This window comes from Hylaeus volcanicus, chromosome 1 (genome assembly GCF_026283585.1).
Source record: "Hylaeus volcanicus isolate JK05 chromosome 1, UHH_iyHylVolc1.0_haploid, whole genome shotgun sequence".
Classification (NCBI taxonomy): domain Eukaryota; kingdom Metazoa; phylum Arthropoda; class Insecta; order Hymenoptera; family Colletidae; genus Hylaeus; species Hylaeus volcanicus.
Window position 1 is genome coordinate 32191953 of NC_071976.1, and position 12614 is coordinate 32204566.

The window sequence follows — 12614 nt, forward strand, 5'->3', positions numbered from 1 at the left end:
ACTGTCAAATTAAATAACTATTCATACGATTAGTAAATTTTACATATTAACGCTATACTGTAGTGTTATAAAGCAATAAATTGTACTAATTATACATTTATGACAAAAAAAAGGGTAATCGATAAAGATGTCAGTGGCGCCATCTATGATCGACGGTGGGAATTATTGTCACTACAAACTTCGGGTAAAGGTTCCAAAATTAGTTCATCCTTTTTACCGCAAGATGGCGATCCATTAGTTGGTCCATGAAACGCAACACAGGTATGGCGTCACTGAGTGTTATTCTTTCTGGATGGATCATGATGCATTCATTGCGCGACCAATGACAACGCTTGAATTATTGTTATCAGCATCTTATCATTGGCTGAAAAACGCGTTTTCCTAAATATTTTCTTATGAATCATTGTGAATTCTCCTTAACATACTACAAATCGCTACACATTTTGAATTAATAATTTAAATTCGAACTGTTTAGAAATGTATGACTACATAGAAATTCTCAAATTATGCTATAAGTACTTATAATATATTCGAATATATATATATATGTACATACAGAATGCAGTATGTAGAATGTTCAATTGAATTTATGCAAATGTACGTTCACGTACACTTTTAATTAATAATACGCTACCCAAACCCAACAGTTCATTTCATTGTCTACTTCCATTAGCGATATATCGATACATTTTTTTATTCATATAATTCATTGTTGCTCGGCTTGTTGTATTTTATGAAATAGTATATTGTGTAGGAAGAAATAAATTATTTTTTATATGCAATATGTTCTCCTTACCTGCAAGACATAACTACTGTAAAGGAAAATTGGTAAATATATTGCAATTTTTATACAATATATTGAACTGACTATTTTCAAAATGCATTCATGTTTTAGATTGGTAATAAAAACGTAGTATTAGTATTTAAGGCATCAAGGTATGTAACATAATATATGTAGAATATATGAACACTATGAACAGAAGAATTTATTTTCTCTCGAATATATTTTTACCTATTATAGGAGCACAATAGCTGAAAGAAATGATGGATATCAATATATTAAAAAAAGCAAAACCCCTACAATGCATTTTCAACCATCTCTACCAAGATTGCCTATTCCTAAGCTTGAGGACTCATGCAAAAGATATTTAAATGCTCAAAAACCTTTATTATCTAATGAGCAATTGGACAAGACTACATCCTATGTTAATGAATTTCTTACTAAACCTGGTATTGATTTGCAAAAGAAACTTATTGCAAAAGATGTCAAAAATCTTCATACTAGCTATATTAGTGAACCATGGTTTGACATGTACCTAAGAGATCGTAAGCCTTTACCTATCAATTACAATCCTTTCATAGTTTTTGCACCAGAAGACAATTCACTGTATAATGCACAGTTAGTGAAAGCTACAAATCTACTTATATCATCATTAAGATTCATGAAATCATTGAAGGAAAATATTCTACCACCAGAAGTGTTCCACTTAAATCCCAAGAAGTCTGATACAGATTTATTTCATACTGTTACAAGATTGTTACCATCTCGAATCAGTTGGTATGGAGCTTATTTATTCAAGGTGAATTTGTTTTATCTGTAGGACATAAAAGTACTATAGTATAATAAAATAATAATAATAATATAATAAATAATAATAATAATAAAATAATTTGAAAAGGGGAATAAGTAAAAAATAAAAAATAATTGAAAGGTATAACCTTTCAGTAGATGATGAAAAATATTATCTTATTAGAAGTAATTCTTATTACAGGCCTATCCTTTGGATATGTCTCAATATCACAACTTGTTTAATACAACAAGGTTGCCAAAAATAGAAAAAGATGAAATTTATCAAAATACATCTGCAAGACATGTAATTGTAATGAGAAAAGGACATTTCTACTCTATTGATGTATTAGATGAAAATGGCTATATATATGAACCAAAAACCATAGCAAATTGCCTGAAATCTATTTTAGAAAACAATAGACCAGCTAATGAATGTCCTATTGGAGTACTTACAACAGCAGAACGTAATTTGTGGGCTAATACTAGAACACATTTATCAGAAATTGGTAATCAAGACCTTCTGAAGAAAATAGACTCAGCTGTATTTATGATGATACTAGATGATGTGTGTCTTGGCACTGATTACAATAAATTGGTTGGGACATTCCTCCATGCAGATGGAACAAATAGATGGTTTGATAAGTCATTTTCTTTAATTGTCACTCAAGACGGATATGCAGGAGTAAATTTTGAACATTCATGGGGAGATGGAGTAGCTGTTCTAAGATTTTTTAATGTGAGTATTATAAGAATAGAGAAGAAAAATTTGTAATATTCTATATTTATTTTTGTAGGATGTGAAAAATGATATCTCAAAACAACCGAGATTCCATCCTAATGATGTCAATTACCTTCAAAGTGGAACAAGCAATGTCAAACAACTTAAATTTGTTGTAGATGATAAAGTTCAAAATATCGTTGATAGGCAAACAAAAAAGTACGAAGAATGGACGAAACAATTAAGTATAGATCACGTAATATTGGAGAAATTTGGTAAAGACGAGTGTAAAACTTTTGGAGTAAGTCCTGATGCGATCATGCAGTTAGCTTTTCAATTAGCTTTATACTATCAGGATGAACGTTCAGTAGCGACATACGAATCTTGTAGTACAGCTGCATTTAAGCACGGACGAACAGAAACTATTAGGTCTTGCACAATGGAAACAAAAGCAGTATGCGACGCTATGGTTAGAAAAAATAGCAATTTATCCAATTCGGAATTAAAACAATTAATAATTAATTGTAGTAACGTTCATAATAAGCTCACTAAAGAAGCTGCTATGGGTATCTATAATGCACAATTACATCTGGCATTACACTATCGAAATATTGTTTAGAGCTGAACTTAAAAAATGTTTTCATACATTGATAGGACAAGGATTCGACAGGCATTTGTTTGCATTAAAAAAAATTTGGGAACAATCAAGTACTCCTAAACCAGCTATTTTTGAGGATCCAGCATACGATAATATAAATCATAATATCCTATCTACATCGACTCTTTCAAGCCCGGCGGTAATTGCTGGTGGATTTGGACCAGTGGTAAACAATGGATATGGAATTGGGTGAGACACACATTTTCTTTATTGTTTTTATAAACATATCACTTGTAATCTGTTAATATATAAGGTAACTTTACGAAATTCTATGTATAACATTTAGCTAATGTTTAGGTACATGATTCAAGATAAAAGATTGGGATCTATTGTGACAAGTTATAACAACCATTGCAATTCTACTAAGTATGTAAAATGTCTGGAAGAGGCATTTAAAAATATTTATCAAGTATTTGTTCAGTGACAATAACGCTATCGAATATTTATAATCGATATTCAATTACTATTGCATTCAAGTTTGTTGAACTATATCATACGTTTATACGAATTTTATATCGCTGTTAACTACATATACAATCATGAATTTTATATGTATAATGGTATTGGAGAACTTTTTTATTATTGTCGAAAGAATAAAGAACTATTTTCTTATGGTGTAAAATGAATTCTACCAATAAGATTATATGTACTATATTTTACACATATGTGAAACACATAAGAATAATTATAAACATAATATTACTTTCATTTGATACAGTTTAGTTGGAAAAAAATATATACACTAGACAAGTTCAAAAGAGAGTGCTATAATGCACTCAAGATACCATAAACAAGTGACAATATTACAGCAATAATTTTACATTGCTAAAAATAGTTTAACAACTATTTAAGACCAGTTCTATTTGTAACAAAATTACACTTGTTCGAAACAGAGATCTACTGATTTTAAATGAGAAGTAATTTTTTTACATTGATTCAAACAGAAAAATAATTCTAAGTTTCCCTTCTATTTGTTTCCATCTACTTTTCGTTTAATGATTACTAAATATGGAATGGAATTTTGTGATTCCAAAAAAATACTTTATATGGTTGTTCATGGTGCTGATTTTTATCCTAAATTTATACCTTATCTCCCATTTTTACTTTAGATGTCTATAAGAATGAAAAAAATTATTAATAAAAAAATTAAAAGTAAGGTAAATATTAATATTTTTAAGTAACTTACCATATAAATACCAACAATCAATCCAAAAAGTCCAATAGCAGAACCAAAGATTTCAACTATGAGAATTTTTACAAATAGAGCAGAATTGGCAGCATCTGAAAGAGCTGCTCCAGAACCTACAATTCCAACAGCTATACCACAAAACAGATTGACAAAACCAACAGCCAAACCGGCTCCAAACATTAAATATCCTGCTAGCCAATTTTGACTGCGAACATCATCCTTTGCCATAGCATCTTTGTAAGTAAATTCCTCTATCATTCCAGATAAGACAATGGCAGTGATCAGGCCATAAATAGCAACAGCTTCACAGAATATTACAGAAATTAAATTCTTTGTTTTAATTCTTGGGGCTTTTACACCACCACCCACAATGGAGACTCCAGTTGTATGAATTCCTCTGAAACCGTTCACTTGCATTACCTTTTTTATTCTTTAAAAATACAAGAAGGTCATGATCTTTTAAAATCATAACTCACAATGCAGCACCAACTACGGATAAAGCAACCGAAAGTCCAATACCAAGGGATGCCCACATGTATGGGGATGTTTCTTCCAAAAACCTATAAATGTTTTTTTTTTTTTTAATATTTTATTTGTCTATGTAAGCATTCCTAAATAACTTAGAGATGGAAGACAAATAACTAAAATTTCTTTACCTACCATGCAACACTGACACGTTCTCCTTTTCCAGTAAATACATGGTACAATACTGCAAGAAATAGTATTATTTAAAAAAATATATGTATAAGTATACTTTACAAGAATGAAGATCACATACACAACTGACAATCTTGTTCAAATAACACTAGCAGTTAGTTAAGTCAATCTGCGAGTTATCAACTTTTATGATCTTTAGTTTTATTTAAAAGAGAATAGAGATGAATTAATACCTAGTATTATGATTGTAACGGAGGCAGTGGTTGCAAAAGTAGAACCCAAAATGTATCTCATCGCGCTGTTTTTGGTGCCGTTGTTGAGCGCAATAATTCAGGGAATCGTTGATGTATAAACAGATTAATATTAACGAGTCTAAGGCATAAGTCAGCCACAGGTTTTTACAATATATTAAAATAAGAACATTTCACGCAGGTATCGGAAGGAAGTATCGGTACTCACACCCGTTCCTATCATGTGACGTCTGATCACGTCTGAATTCTGATGCTCTTAATGGTTAAGCACAGTAGTGACATCGATCGCAGAAAAACTGTATTAAAATTCAATTTTTAAATTTCTTTAAAACGTATCGATGACTTTACGAGCACATCAATTATTCGCAAAATAAACTACAATAAACTAAAACTATTGAATATCTAGTTTCATCTATGATTTCTCCGAAATCAATTATTGAATCGCCGAAATTATTGATTTGTAGCACGATACTTAAATCGAATTACTTTTCATTGAAATAATTCGAAGGCATTATTTTACGCGTCTGCATTATTTTTAATGTTTTGCGCGATTCTGTTTTATCTATCTGATTATTTTTCTTAAACTCAAGTTTTGAAATAAAGCACAAGGTGTCCCGGAGCAAAATTTCCGACATCTAATTTTAGAATTCGTCACAGCTCATTCGTCTGGTGTCTTGTACTACCTGCAATAAAAGTGCGTGCGACAATGTAATGTTAATTAATTACGATTCATTGTTTGCATCGAGATCGTAAAATGTCTTTTACAAAGGGGTAAGCGAACATCTTTAAAACAAGATGTGAAATATGATCTACGTTACGTTCAAACGTTTACAAAGAGAGTGACGGAATTGATTGATTTGTCGGGTAGAGTACTGATCGTAGAAATGCTTGAAATCGTACATTGGAATATCGTTCAGAGAAAGTTATGTTACTGCGTGTACCTGGAAATGAGAAACTATCGCGCAAACTATTTCAGTCTTCGATTAAATTACATCGGTAAATTTAGAGACCTAAATTAAGGTTTGTCGACTAGAAACACGGCCGCTGAAGTTATGTGACAATCATTAGATTGCCACGCATATTAGAAATCTAGAAAATCGGATAAGATTAACTGATGAAACATAATACAATTAAAGATTTAAGTGAAAATTTATTTAATAACAAATTACTATTTACTAGTATGTAATTTCTTTTAGTATTTAACCATTTTTGTTAATAGTATAATAAAGTTTGGACACTTATTTTAAGATCACCCATACAATGTTTTTTCATCTTTCCAAATTCTTTGCAGGTTTACAAAGTTTAGCGAGTTCTTCAAAACCGCTTACGATGCTGCGACGGTAGAACCATTCGCCAGTCGTTTCAAAGAATCGTCTACGAATGGAGACAGAGAAGGAATGATAAAGGTTCTCATGGACATACCGTGCATAGAGAACCTGAAGATCGTTGATTCGTACACGGGTAAGGATGATGTTAAAGCAACAGAGCTTTACAATAAAAGTCGAACGATTGACGAGAATGATGTTACGCGAGATGAGGAAAATAGAATTAGCCTCCTCATCGAAACACTGTTTACGGCCAGTGTGAGTAGTAGATTATTCCTGGACGCGCTCGTAGACTGCGCACGACATTGGTACGACTCGAAGGCTTTCGCGAAATGCCTCAAGTACTGTGAGTGTATGCTTGCGCTTCCAGCGAACTTTTACAATAAAACCGTAGAAAGTATGAACGATTTCTTGGAACGTAGGAACACGTGCGTACATTTAGAGAGCGAGTGCGCGAAAAATTTGAAGTCGTTGTCCTCGCGAGCCAGGAGAGCGCGTAGAAAACACAACTCGAAGCAAAGTTCATCCTTGGAGGACCCATTGGCGAATCGAGGTCGCCAGGAAGCACCAACCGTTGAAGGGAAGCGGCACAACATTCTTAAAAGTTGCTCTGACGCTGTGACTCTGCAATTCGATGAGAGAAGAGGCAGACATCTCGTTGCCACCAGGGACATTAACGCGGGAAGCGTTCTCATCGTAGATCCAACCTTTGCTTTCAGCACAAATAAAGAGGCGCTAGACAGAAATTGTTTACATTGTCACGTCACCCTTAAATGGACCGACGTTGTTAAGATTCCCTGTCATTTGTGTCGAACGGTCAGTAATCAGGGATCACCTTACTCGATACCAGGGATGGGCACGTATCGATGATTTTTCAGTTGAAATATCATCAACAGCTGAGCAAATACAGTTTGTCCATCCCTGCTCAGTACAGTTCCTGTCATTTTAATAGTTACCTTCGCATCTACTCTTGAAACCACGAGCACGTTTATATTATTACAGGTGTCTTTCTGTTCGGAGAAGTGTCGCCGTGAAGCATGGCAGATGTACCATCGATACGAATGTTCCGTATTCGACGCTTTTTACGAGAACGATTCCGAGCAAAAGCAGCGTCAAGCTACGCACTTGTTACTGGCCTATAGAATGACGATCGTGGGGTTCTTATCTTCAAACGCTGGAAAAACGAATAACAATAACAATACGGAAGACGATATTCCATTTCTGAATGACAATTTCCTTCGGTATCACACTACAAGCGTAAATAAAATATCCAACACATTAGGGATCAGTGAGGTGTACACTCCCCACGATTATCGCACCGTGTTAGCGTTAGAAACTCATTGCGCGACTTTGGAACCGAACGTGAACCTTATTCGCGCTATCGAGGCAATCTTTTTAGCAAAATGCTTTACTTTCGCCTTGAGTAGATTGGACGTTGTTTGCTTGAAGGAAACTCTTCTCTCCTTAGCTGTAGGAACATTGCATCATTTACAGGCGATTAATTGCAACGCCTACGAGATCGTAGAGAACGTGTACGACAAGGAGACTCATGTTTGGGAACCGAGACTTGTTGGCGGGGCTATCTATCCATCGGTCAGTCTTGTAAATCACAGCTGTTGCCCGAACGTCGTTCGTCATTCTTATCCATCAGGTAAAAAGCATGTGCCTTTTAAGAACGACGAAGTCTTTGTGTTCTACGAGCTTTGACGTATAATCGTGAATCACTTTCGCAGGAACAGTCGTGGTAAGAACATTACGCTTTATCGGTAAGGGTACCGAAATTCTTGATTGCTATGGGCCACATTTTCTTACCGAAGGCAGATTACAAAGACGCGAGTATTTGTGGAAAAAGTATCGTTTTCTGTGCGCATGCGAAGCTTGCACGCAAAACTGGCAGTATCCGTTACCTGAAACAATGAATTATAAATGCAGGGCATGTTCAGAAATAATCGGTACACTTAGTTTGAATGAAAAAGATACGCGGAACGTATCGAGTACACTATGTCGCAAGTGTAATGAGAAAATCGATTGTAAAAAATTAAACAATCAACTTCGAAAATCAATTGACAAACGATTAAACGCGATTTCCAAGATGTACGAAAGGCAATACGCACAGGCTCTGCCTCAATTACTTGAGCATATATACTTTATTGACAAGTTTTTCGCTGCACCCAACATCGAGACTATCAAAACACAACAATGTATCATTCAATGTTACAATCAGTTTGGCTGTACCTCCCAATAATAAGTTAACAAAATTTTCATATTTCTTTCTCTCTCTCTACATACATAACGTTACATGATTTGGGATTTATATCACAAAGTGTTGAAAGAAATTTTTTGTTACGATTATTTTTTGTATTAAACATTATGTATCTTTGACCCCTACGAGCAGTGCAAAATGTTACAAAAAATACAAACTGCCCTGCATTCACGATCGTTTGACCTTGTTTTTACAATTTACAATTATCGAAGAAGTTGATGTTTCCGATGTAAATGAATGTTGAGCATAAATTTAGTAAGGCTTTTGAAGTACAGATGTGATATAAGCACCATTGGTATTACTGGTAATACTTCAGTTTCTTAATACATATCAACACTTGCTATAAATGCACGTAATTACGATATTGTGTTCTTTTGCGCTTATCAAGTGAAACTAAAAGAAAATGCGTAGACCTTAAAAATTATTGTTGTAGTGTTGACACTGCTTGCATGAAAAATAAAAATTATATACATTGGTTCGACATATACGTTACTTCATTCATCAATTTATCTACTAAAACGCCAAACTGTCTATATTGGACTATAACATGATGGTGTAGACAGGTGGTGTATAGGTAGTTACCACATATGGGTCTCTCGAATTTCACTAATAATGTGACCAGCTTGAGTAAGTGCCTGGAATACAAAACATACATATATACATTGATAATCGATTAAAAATATTTAAATTATACAAAACAGAACACTGTCATTTGTGTAGGCATACCTTTAGCATGTCTGCTGCTTCCTTGCGCCTGATGGCAACATGCTCACTCTCGTTTAAGAGTACTTCGGCATGATCCGATTTATACAAATGGGTTACGAGTTCGCTTTGTAAATTATCTTTTACATAGTTGACTAGGAAATGCATGACAGCTTTCGGTACGCTATCTTGTATAGATTTTCGTACGATATAAAAGTATGATTTTATTAGTCTTTCTGCAACATTAAACGTTTATATAAATAAACGAAATAAAGCACTATTTCGTGATAAAATATGACGTCTTTTATTCGTACCAATAACATTACAGTCTCGTTGTTCTCGATCGCTCAGTTTACGAGATGTCTGCATCGGCACCTCCGGCAGTAGATTTATTGCCTTCTGCTGCGGAGAAGGTTTTTGTACATCGATTATTGGAATCGAATTAGGAGAGCTACTGTTCTCACGATTTCTTACAGGCGAACCATCCATAGAACTAGTTGAATCGGACCTTCCTTGAGGTAATAAATTACTTAATAACCAATGATTCTGATGTCCCTGTTGATCCTTATTCTGCTCGGAAAAAGATGCCACTTCGTCTTGACTGTTATTAACTGACTTTACATTCTGTTAAGGACATGTTACGTGTTTAGTTACGCGGCACTCCCGTAAAACTGATGCACAGATATGGGCATTTCGAGCGTTACGTCTTTTTATAGTTAAACATAAAATAATCGATTTTACTCTTTGCGAAGGTATAGTAAGAAAGTGATTAGTCACTACGTTAAAAATATTTAAATAATTTTACATTTGTTGAATAAATACTTACTACCGTGTCGTTTGTAATTATAGTAGTCGATGACGAAGGCAGTCTTCTATTTTGTTTAACAGAATCTCCATCAGAATTTTTTAGTAAGGACGATACAAGGGCGGCATCCTTATGAAAATCTGGATGCTTGGTATTAACGTACGCTAATTCTATTGCAACCAAATTTTCAACCATATGATTAGTGGGCGGGAGTCGTCTACGTAACAAGTGTGTTACAACGTCGACAATGCGCTCGTGTAACTTTGGGAAACGTAGCATCTCTTGTTGTACTTCGGTACCGCAGTGTTGTATAATTCTTTGCATTTCCTCGTGTACGAGTTCCACGCACCGTAAAGAGGGCTCTTCGAGTCTTCGAATTTGTCGTTTAACTAATAATTCAAACGAAACCTCTGGTACAAATAGAGCAGGTCTTGGACCAGTCGCGTTTCGAATAGCCGTTAAAATATCCATTTTTGTGAGACCCGCCAGCGGATGAATAGAGTCCAGCGTTTTGCCAAACGTTTCATGAAAAATGTAACAAATTCGAGCGCCGCCACACAATTCCGTTGTCTCTATGTTTCTAGCTGTTCCTTCGATTGTGGAGCAATAACTACTTGCAAATTTAGTAATAATTTGAAGTAACGTTTGACTCTTGTCGCCAACATCTTCGCCGTACGAGTTAAGTAGGGTTTGAAATTGCGAGACCATCACATTTACTCTCGTCTGTTTTCAAAAAATATAAATTCTACCGAATTATGCTCATTTTAGTTCTTTCTAGCTATGTATTGTAAATAATTAGTATTTACGAATAGCATTATTACCTTTAGCTCTGGGAGACAATCCCGAATATGGTGCATGAGTAAGCGATTTAAAGTTTTAGCTAAATAAGGTGTTCCATTTCTGTTTGCTAAAGTAGGATACTTGCGTTGCAAGAATGCAGCTTCATCCTTCAATGCATCTTGAATATTTTTATTATTCATTATGTCTTGCTGAGAACGATTTACTACTCCAATAATTCCTAGTTTTACAGGAATTACTCTACCGCATAATATATCTATAGCGTCGGTTCCTGCAACAAATAATACAAGGTTTTTATAATTCATTTTAACAAAATGTGAAATTTAAATAATAAAATTACCAGCATCCATAAGATCTAACTTAGTCACAACAGCTAAAGTACGTCGTCCATCCGGATCTACATCTTTGCTGAGTTTTAAACTTTCGCTTGTAGCCATATCGGTATTAGCAGTGACAACAGCTAATATAATTGAGTTAGGGTTGCATATATACTTTAAAACAAGTTGACGTATTTGACTTTCAATATCTTCAGGTTGATCTCCAACTGGTACCTTTGTGATACCAGGAAGATCTATAAGCGTGAGATTAACAACTGACGTTGAATATATTTTCAAATTAATCGGTTCTGGACAAATTCCTTTATTAGTTCCAGCCATTCGTTCCGTTTCAGATTCAATTTCTTTACGAATCTCATCAAAGTTTGTATAAATTCTGCTTTTTGCGTGTAAAAATGTGGCCCACTCGTTTAAATCCAGCGTTCCATTCTCTGCATTTCGATGTTCACGCTCATCTTTAGGTGTGTAGACCAGCTGCAATACCAGAGGACGTCGGGTAACTATTCCAGTACCTCGTGGTAAAAACGATCGGCCAACCAAACTTTCAATTACAGATGACTTTCCTGAACTCTGGAGAAATTAATATATATGTTCAACAATGCTCTAAAATTATTCTATACAATTACAAAACATCAATATAATCCTAACATGCATTTGTCAATACTTCAAGATGAAACTATGACTAATACTAAAGACTAATAGAAATTATTAATCATTTTCGATTGTTAGATCTTATTTATCGAAAGGACAAAGAATTTAAATTAAGATCGTAATCATAGGAGCTCCTATGAATTTTCTATTTATTGTTATTTGAAAAATACCAACTGACCTGAGTACCAAGCACGACAATTTGAGGTAATTGTATAGCATCTGAGCCGACAGTGTTAAATACATCTTGTAATTTATTTATTACGGGTATCAATGCTTCCATCGTAGAAGAATAAGCGCAAGGTAAATCGATCGTGAGACAGTTACGCGGTAAGAGCCGGTGGAAATGTCTTTTCGTTATAGACACCTGCAATTACATGCGTTCCTAGTACTATGAAACTTTTCTCCCAAGAAACTGCAATCTTTTGTAAATGTTAATCGTTTCCGCAATAATTTTTGGCGTATTACAATTTTCGTTAAGATCACTCCAATAATCCTACACCTGCTGTTTCCAACCACCCTTTCCCTGCTTCATAGTCCACACGCGTGCGCATATCATGCTACATAACATATATATAGATATATATGAACCTCGAATGCGACTTAAAGTAACATTTTCATCATGCAAATATAAAAACATTCCTTTAAACTTTTGCCAGGATCACGATCGTAGTTTAAGCGCCCCGTGCAAGTGG

At 34.5% G+C, this 12614-nt stretch overlaps 4 protein-coding genes across 9 annotated transcripts; 2 read left to right on the forward strand and 2 right to left on the reverse strand.

Moving 5' to 3' along the window:
* The first annotated feature begins 387 nt into the window (after positions 1 to 387).
* On the forward strand, positions 388 to 3429 carry LOC128873765 (carnitine O-palmitoyltransferase 2, mitochondrial). Its single transcript, XM_054117597.1, has 7 exons — positions 388 to 828; positions 896 to 936; positions 1022 to 1580; positions 1773 to 2306; positions 2365 to 2854; positions 2943 to 3135; positions 3244 to 3429. Exons 1-7 carry the CDS (start codon positions 784 to 786, stop codon positions 3368 to 3370), a joined length of 1989 nt encoding a protein of 662 aa, XP_053973572.1. The 5' UTR covers positions 388 to 783; the 3' UTR covers positions 3371 to 3429.
* Positions 3430 to 3581: 152 nt separating this feature from the next.
* LOC128873775 (V-type proton ATPase 21 kDa proteolipid subunit c'') lies at positions 3582 to 5294 on the reverse strand. The gene is made up of 5 exons (XM_054117610.1): positions 5026 to 5294; positions 4796 to 4844; positions 4612 to 4695; positions 4133 to 4532; positions 3582 to 4059 (listed from the first exon to the last, which is right to left on the reverse strand). Exons 1-5 carry the CDS (start codon positions 5084 to 5086, stop codon positions 4027 to 4029), a joined length of 627 nt encoding a protein of 208 aa, XP_053973585.1. The 5' UTR covers positions 5087 to 5294; the 3' UTR covers positions 3582 to 4026.
* A 396-nt stretch (positions 5295 to 5690) lies between these two features.
* On the forward strand, positions 5691 to 9094 carry LOC128873755 (SET and MYND domain-containing protein 4-like). Of its 2 annotated transcripts, none has more exons than XM_054117573.1 (4): positions 5691 to 5814; positions 6335 to 7184; positions 7371 to 8019; positions 8102 to 9094. In XM_054117573.1, the coding sequence occupies exons 1-4, from the start codon at positions 5798 to 5800 to the stop codon at positions 8611 to 8613; spliced, it is 2028 nt and encodes a 675-aa protein (XP_053973548.1). In that variant the 5' UTR covers positions 5691 to 5797; the 3' UTR covers positions 8614 to 9094. The 2 variants fall into 2 exon arrangements, with proteins under 2 accessions (XP_053973548.1, XP_053973559.1); XM_054117584.1 differs by lacking the exon at positions 5691 to 5814 and adding an exon at positions 5981 to 6221.
* On the reverse strand, positions 8910 to 12474 carry LOC128873736 (dynamin-1-like protein). Of its 5 annotated transcripts, none has more exons than XR_008456478.1 (8): positions 12101 to 12473; positions 11277 to 11841; positions 10960 to 11207; positions 10160 to 10861; positions 9648 to 9957; positions 9358 to 9569; positions 9103 to 9266; positions 8910 to 9024 (listed from the first exon to the last, which is right to left on the reverse strand). XR_008456478.1 is itself a non-coding variant. In XM_054117560.1 (8 exons), the coding sequence occupies exons 1-8, from the start codon at positions 12200 to 12202 to the stop codon at positions 9210 to 9212; spliced, it is 2070 nt and encodes a 689-aa protein (XP_053973535.1). In that variant the 5' UTR covers positions 12203 to 12474; the 3' UTR covers positions 8910 to 9209. The 5 variants fall into 5 exon arrangements, 4 of the variants coding, with proteins under 4 accessions (XP_053973535.1, XP_053973525.1, XP_053973517.1 ...); XM_054117560.1 differs by having other exon boundaries at positions 8910 to 9266; positions 9648 to 9735; positions 9808 to 9903; positions 12101 to 12474; XM_054117550.1 differs by having other exon boundaries at positions 8910 to 9266; positions 9648 to 9735; positions 9808 to 9957.
* Positions 12475 to 12614: the final 140 nt, after the last annotated feature.

What these genes read in the sequence shown, in the direction of transcription:
- LOC128873765 (XM_054117597.1), top strand. Translation starts at nt 784, where the DNA reads ATGTTCTCCTTACCTGCAAGACATAACTACTGTAAAGGAAAATTG. An exon ending in CTGTTCTAAGATTTTTTAAT is followed by an intron (nt 2,307 to 2,364) that starts GTGAGTATTATA and finishes TTATTTTTGTAG; the next exon opens with GATGTGAAAAATGATATCTC. An exon ending in CACTAAAGAAGCTGCTATGG is followed by an intron (nt 2,855 to 2,942) that starts GTATCTATAATG and finishes ATACATTGATAG; the next exon opens with GACAAGGATTCGACAGGCAT.
- LOC128873775 (XM_054117610.1), bottom strand. Translation starts at nt 5,086, where the DNA reads ATGAGATACATTTTGGGTTCTACTTTTGCAACCACTGCCTCCGTTACA. An exon ending in TCCGTAGTTGGTGCTGCATT is followed by an intron (nt 4,533 to 4,611) that starts GTGAGTTATGAT and finishes GAACGGTTTCAG; the next exon opens with AGGAATTCATACAACTGGAG. An exon ending in TGATTGTTGGTATTTATATG is followed by an intron (nt 4,060 to 4,132) that starts GTAAGTTACTTA and finishes TCATTCTTATAG; the next exon opens with ACATCTAAAGTAAAAATGGG.
- LOC128873736 (XM_054117531.1), bottom strand. Translation starts at nt 12,202, where the DNA reads ATGGAAGCATTGATACCCGTAATAAATAAATTACAAGATGTATTTAAC. An exon ending in TTGTCGTGCTTGGTACTCAG is followed by an intron (nt 11,842 to 12,100) that starts GTCAGTTGGTAT and finishes TAATTTCTCCAG; the next exon opens with AGTTCAGGAAAGTCATCTGT. An exon ending in GTTAGATCTTATGGATGCTG is followed by an intron (nt 11,208 to 11,276) that starts GTAATTTTATTA and finishes TATTTGTTGCAG; the next exon opens with GAACCGACGCTATAGATATA.
- LOC128873755 (XM_054117573.1), top strand. An exon ending in CCTGTCATTTGTGTCGAACG is followed by an intron (nt 7,185 to 7,370) that starts GTCAGTAATCAG and finishes ATATTATTACAG; the next exon opens with GTGTCTTTCTGTTCGGAGAA. An exon ending in TCGTCATTCTTATCCATCAG is followed by an intron (nt 8,020 to 8,101) that starts GTAAAAAGCATG and finishes TCACTTTCGCAG; the next exon opens with GAACAGTCGTGGTAAGAACA.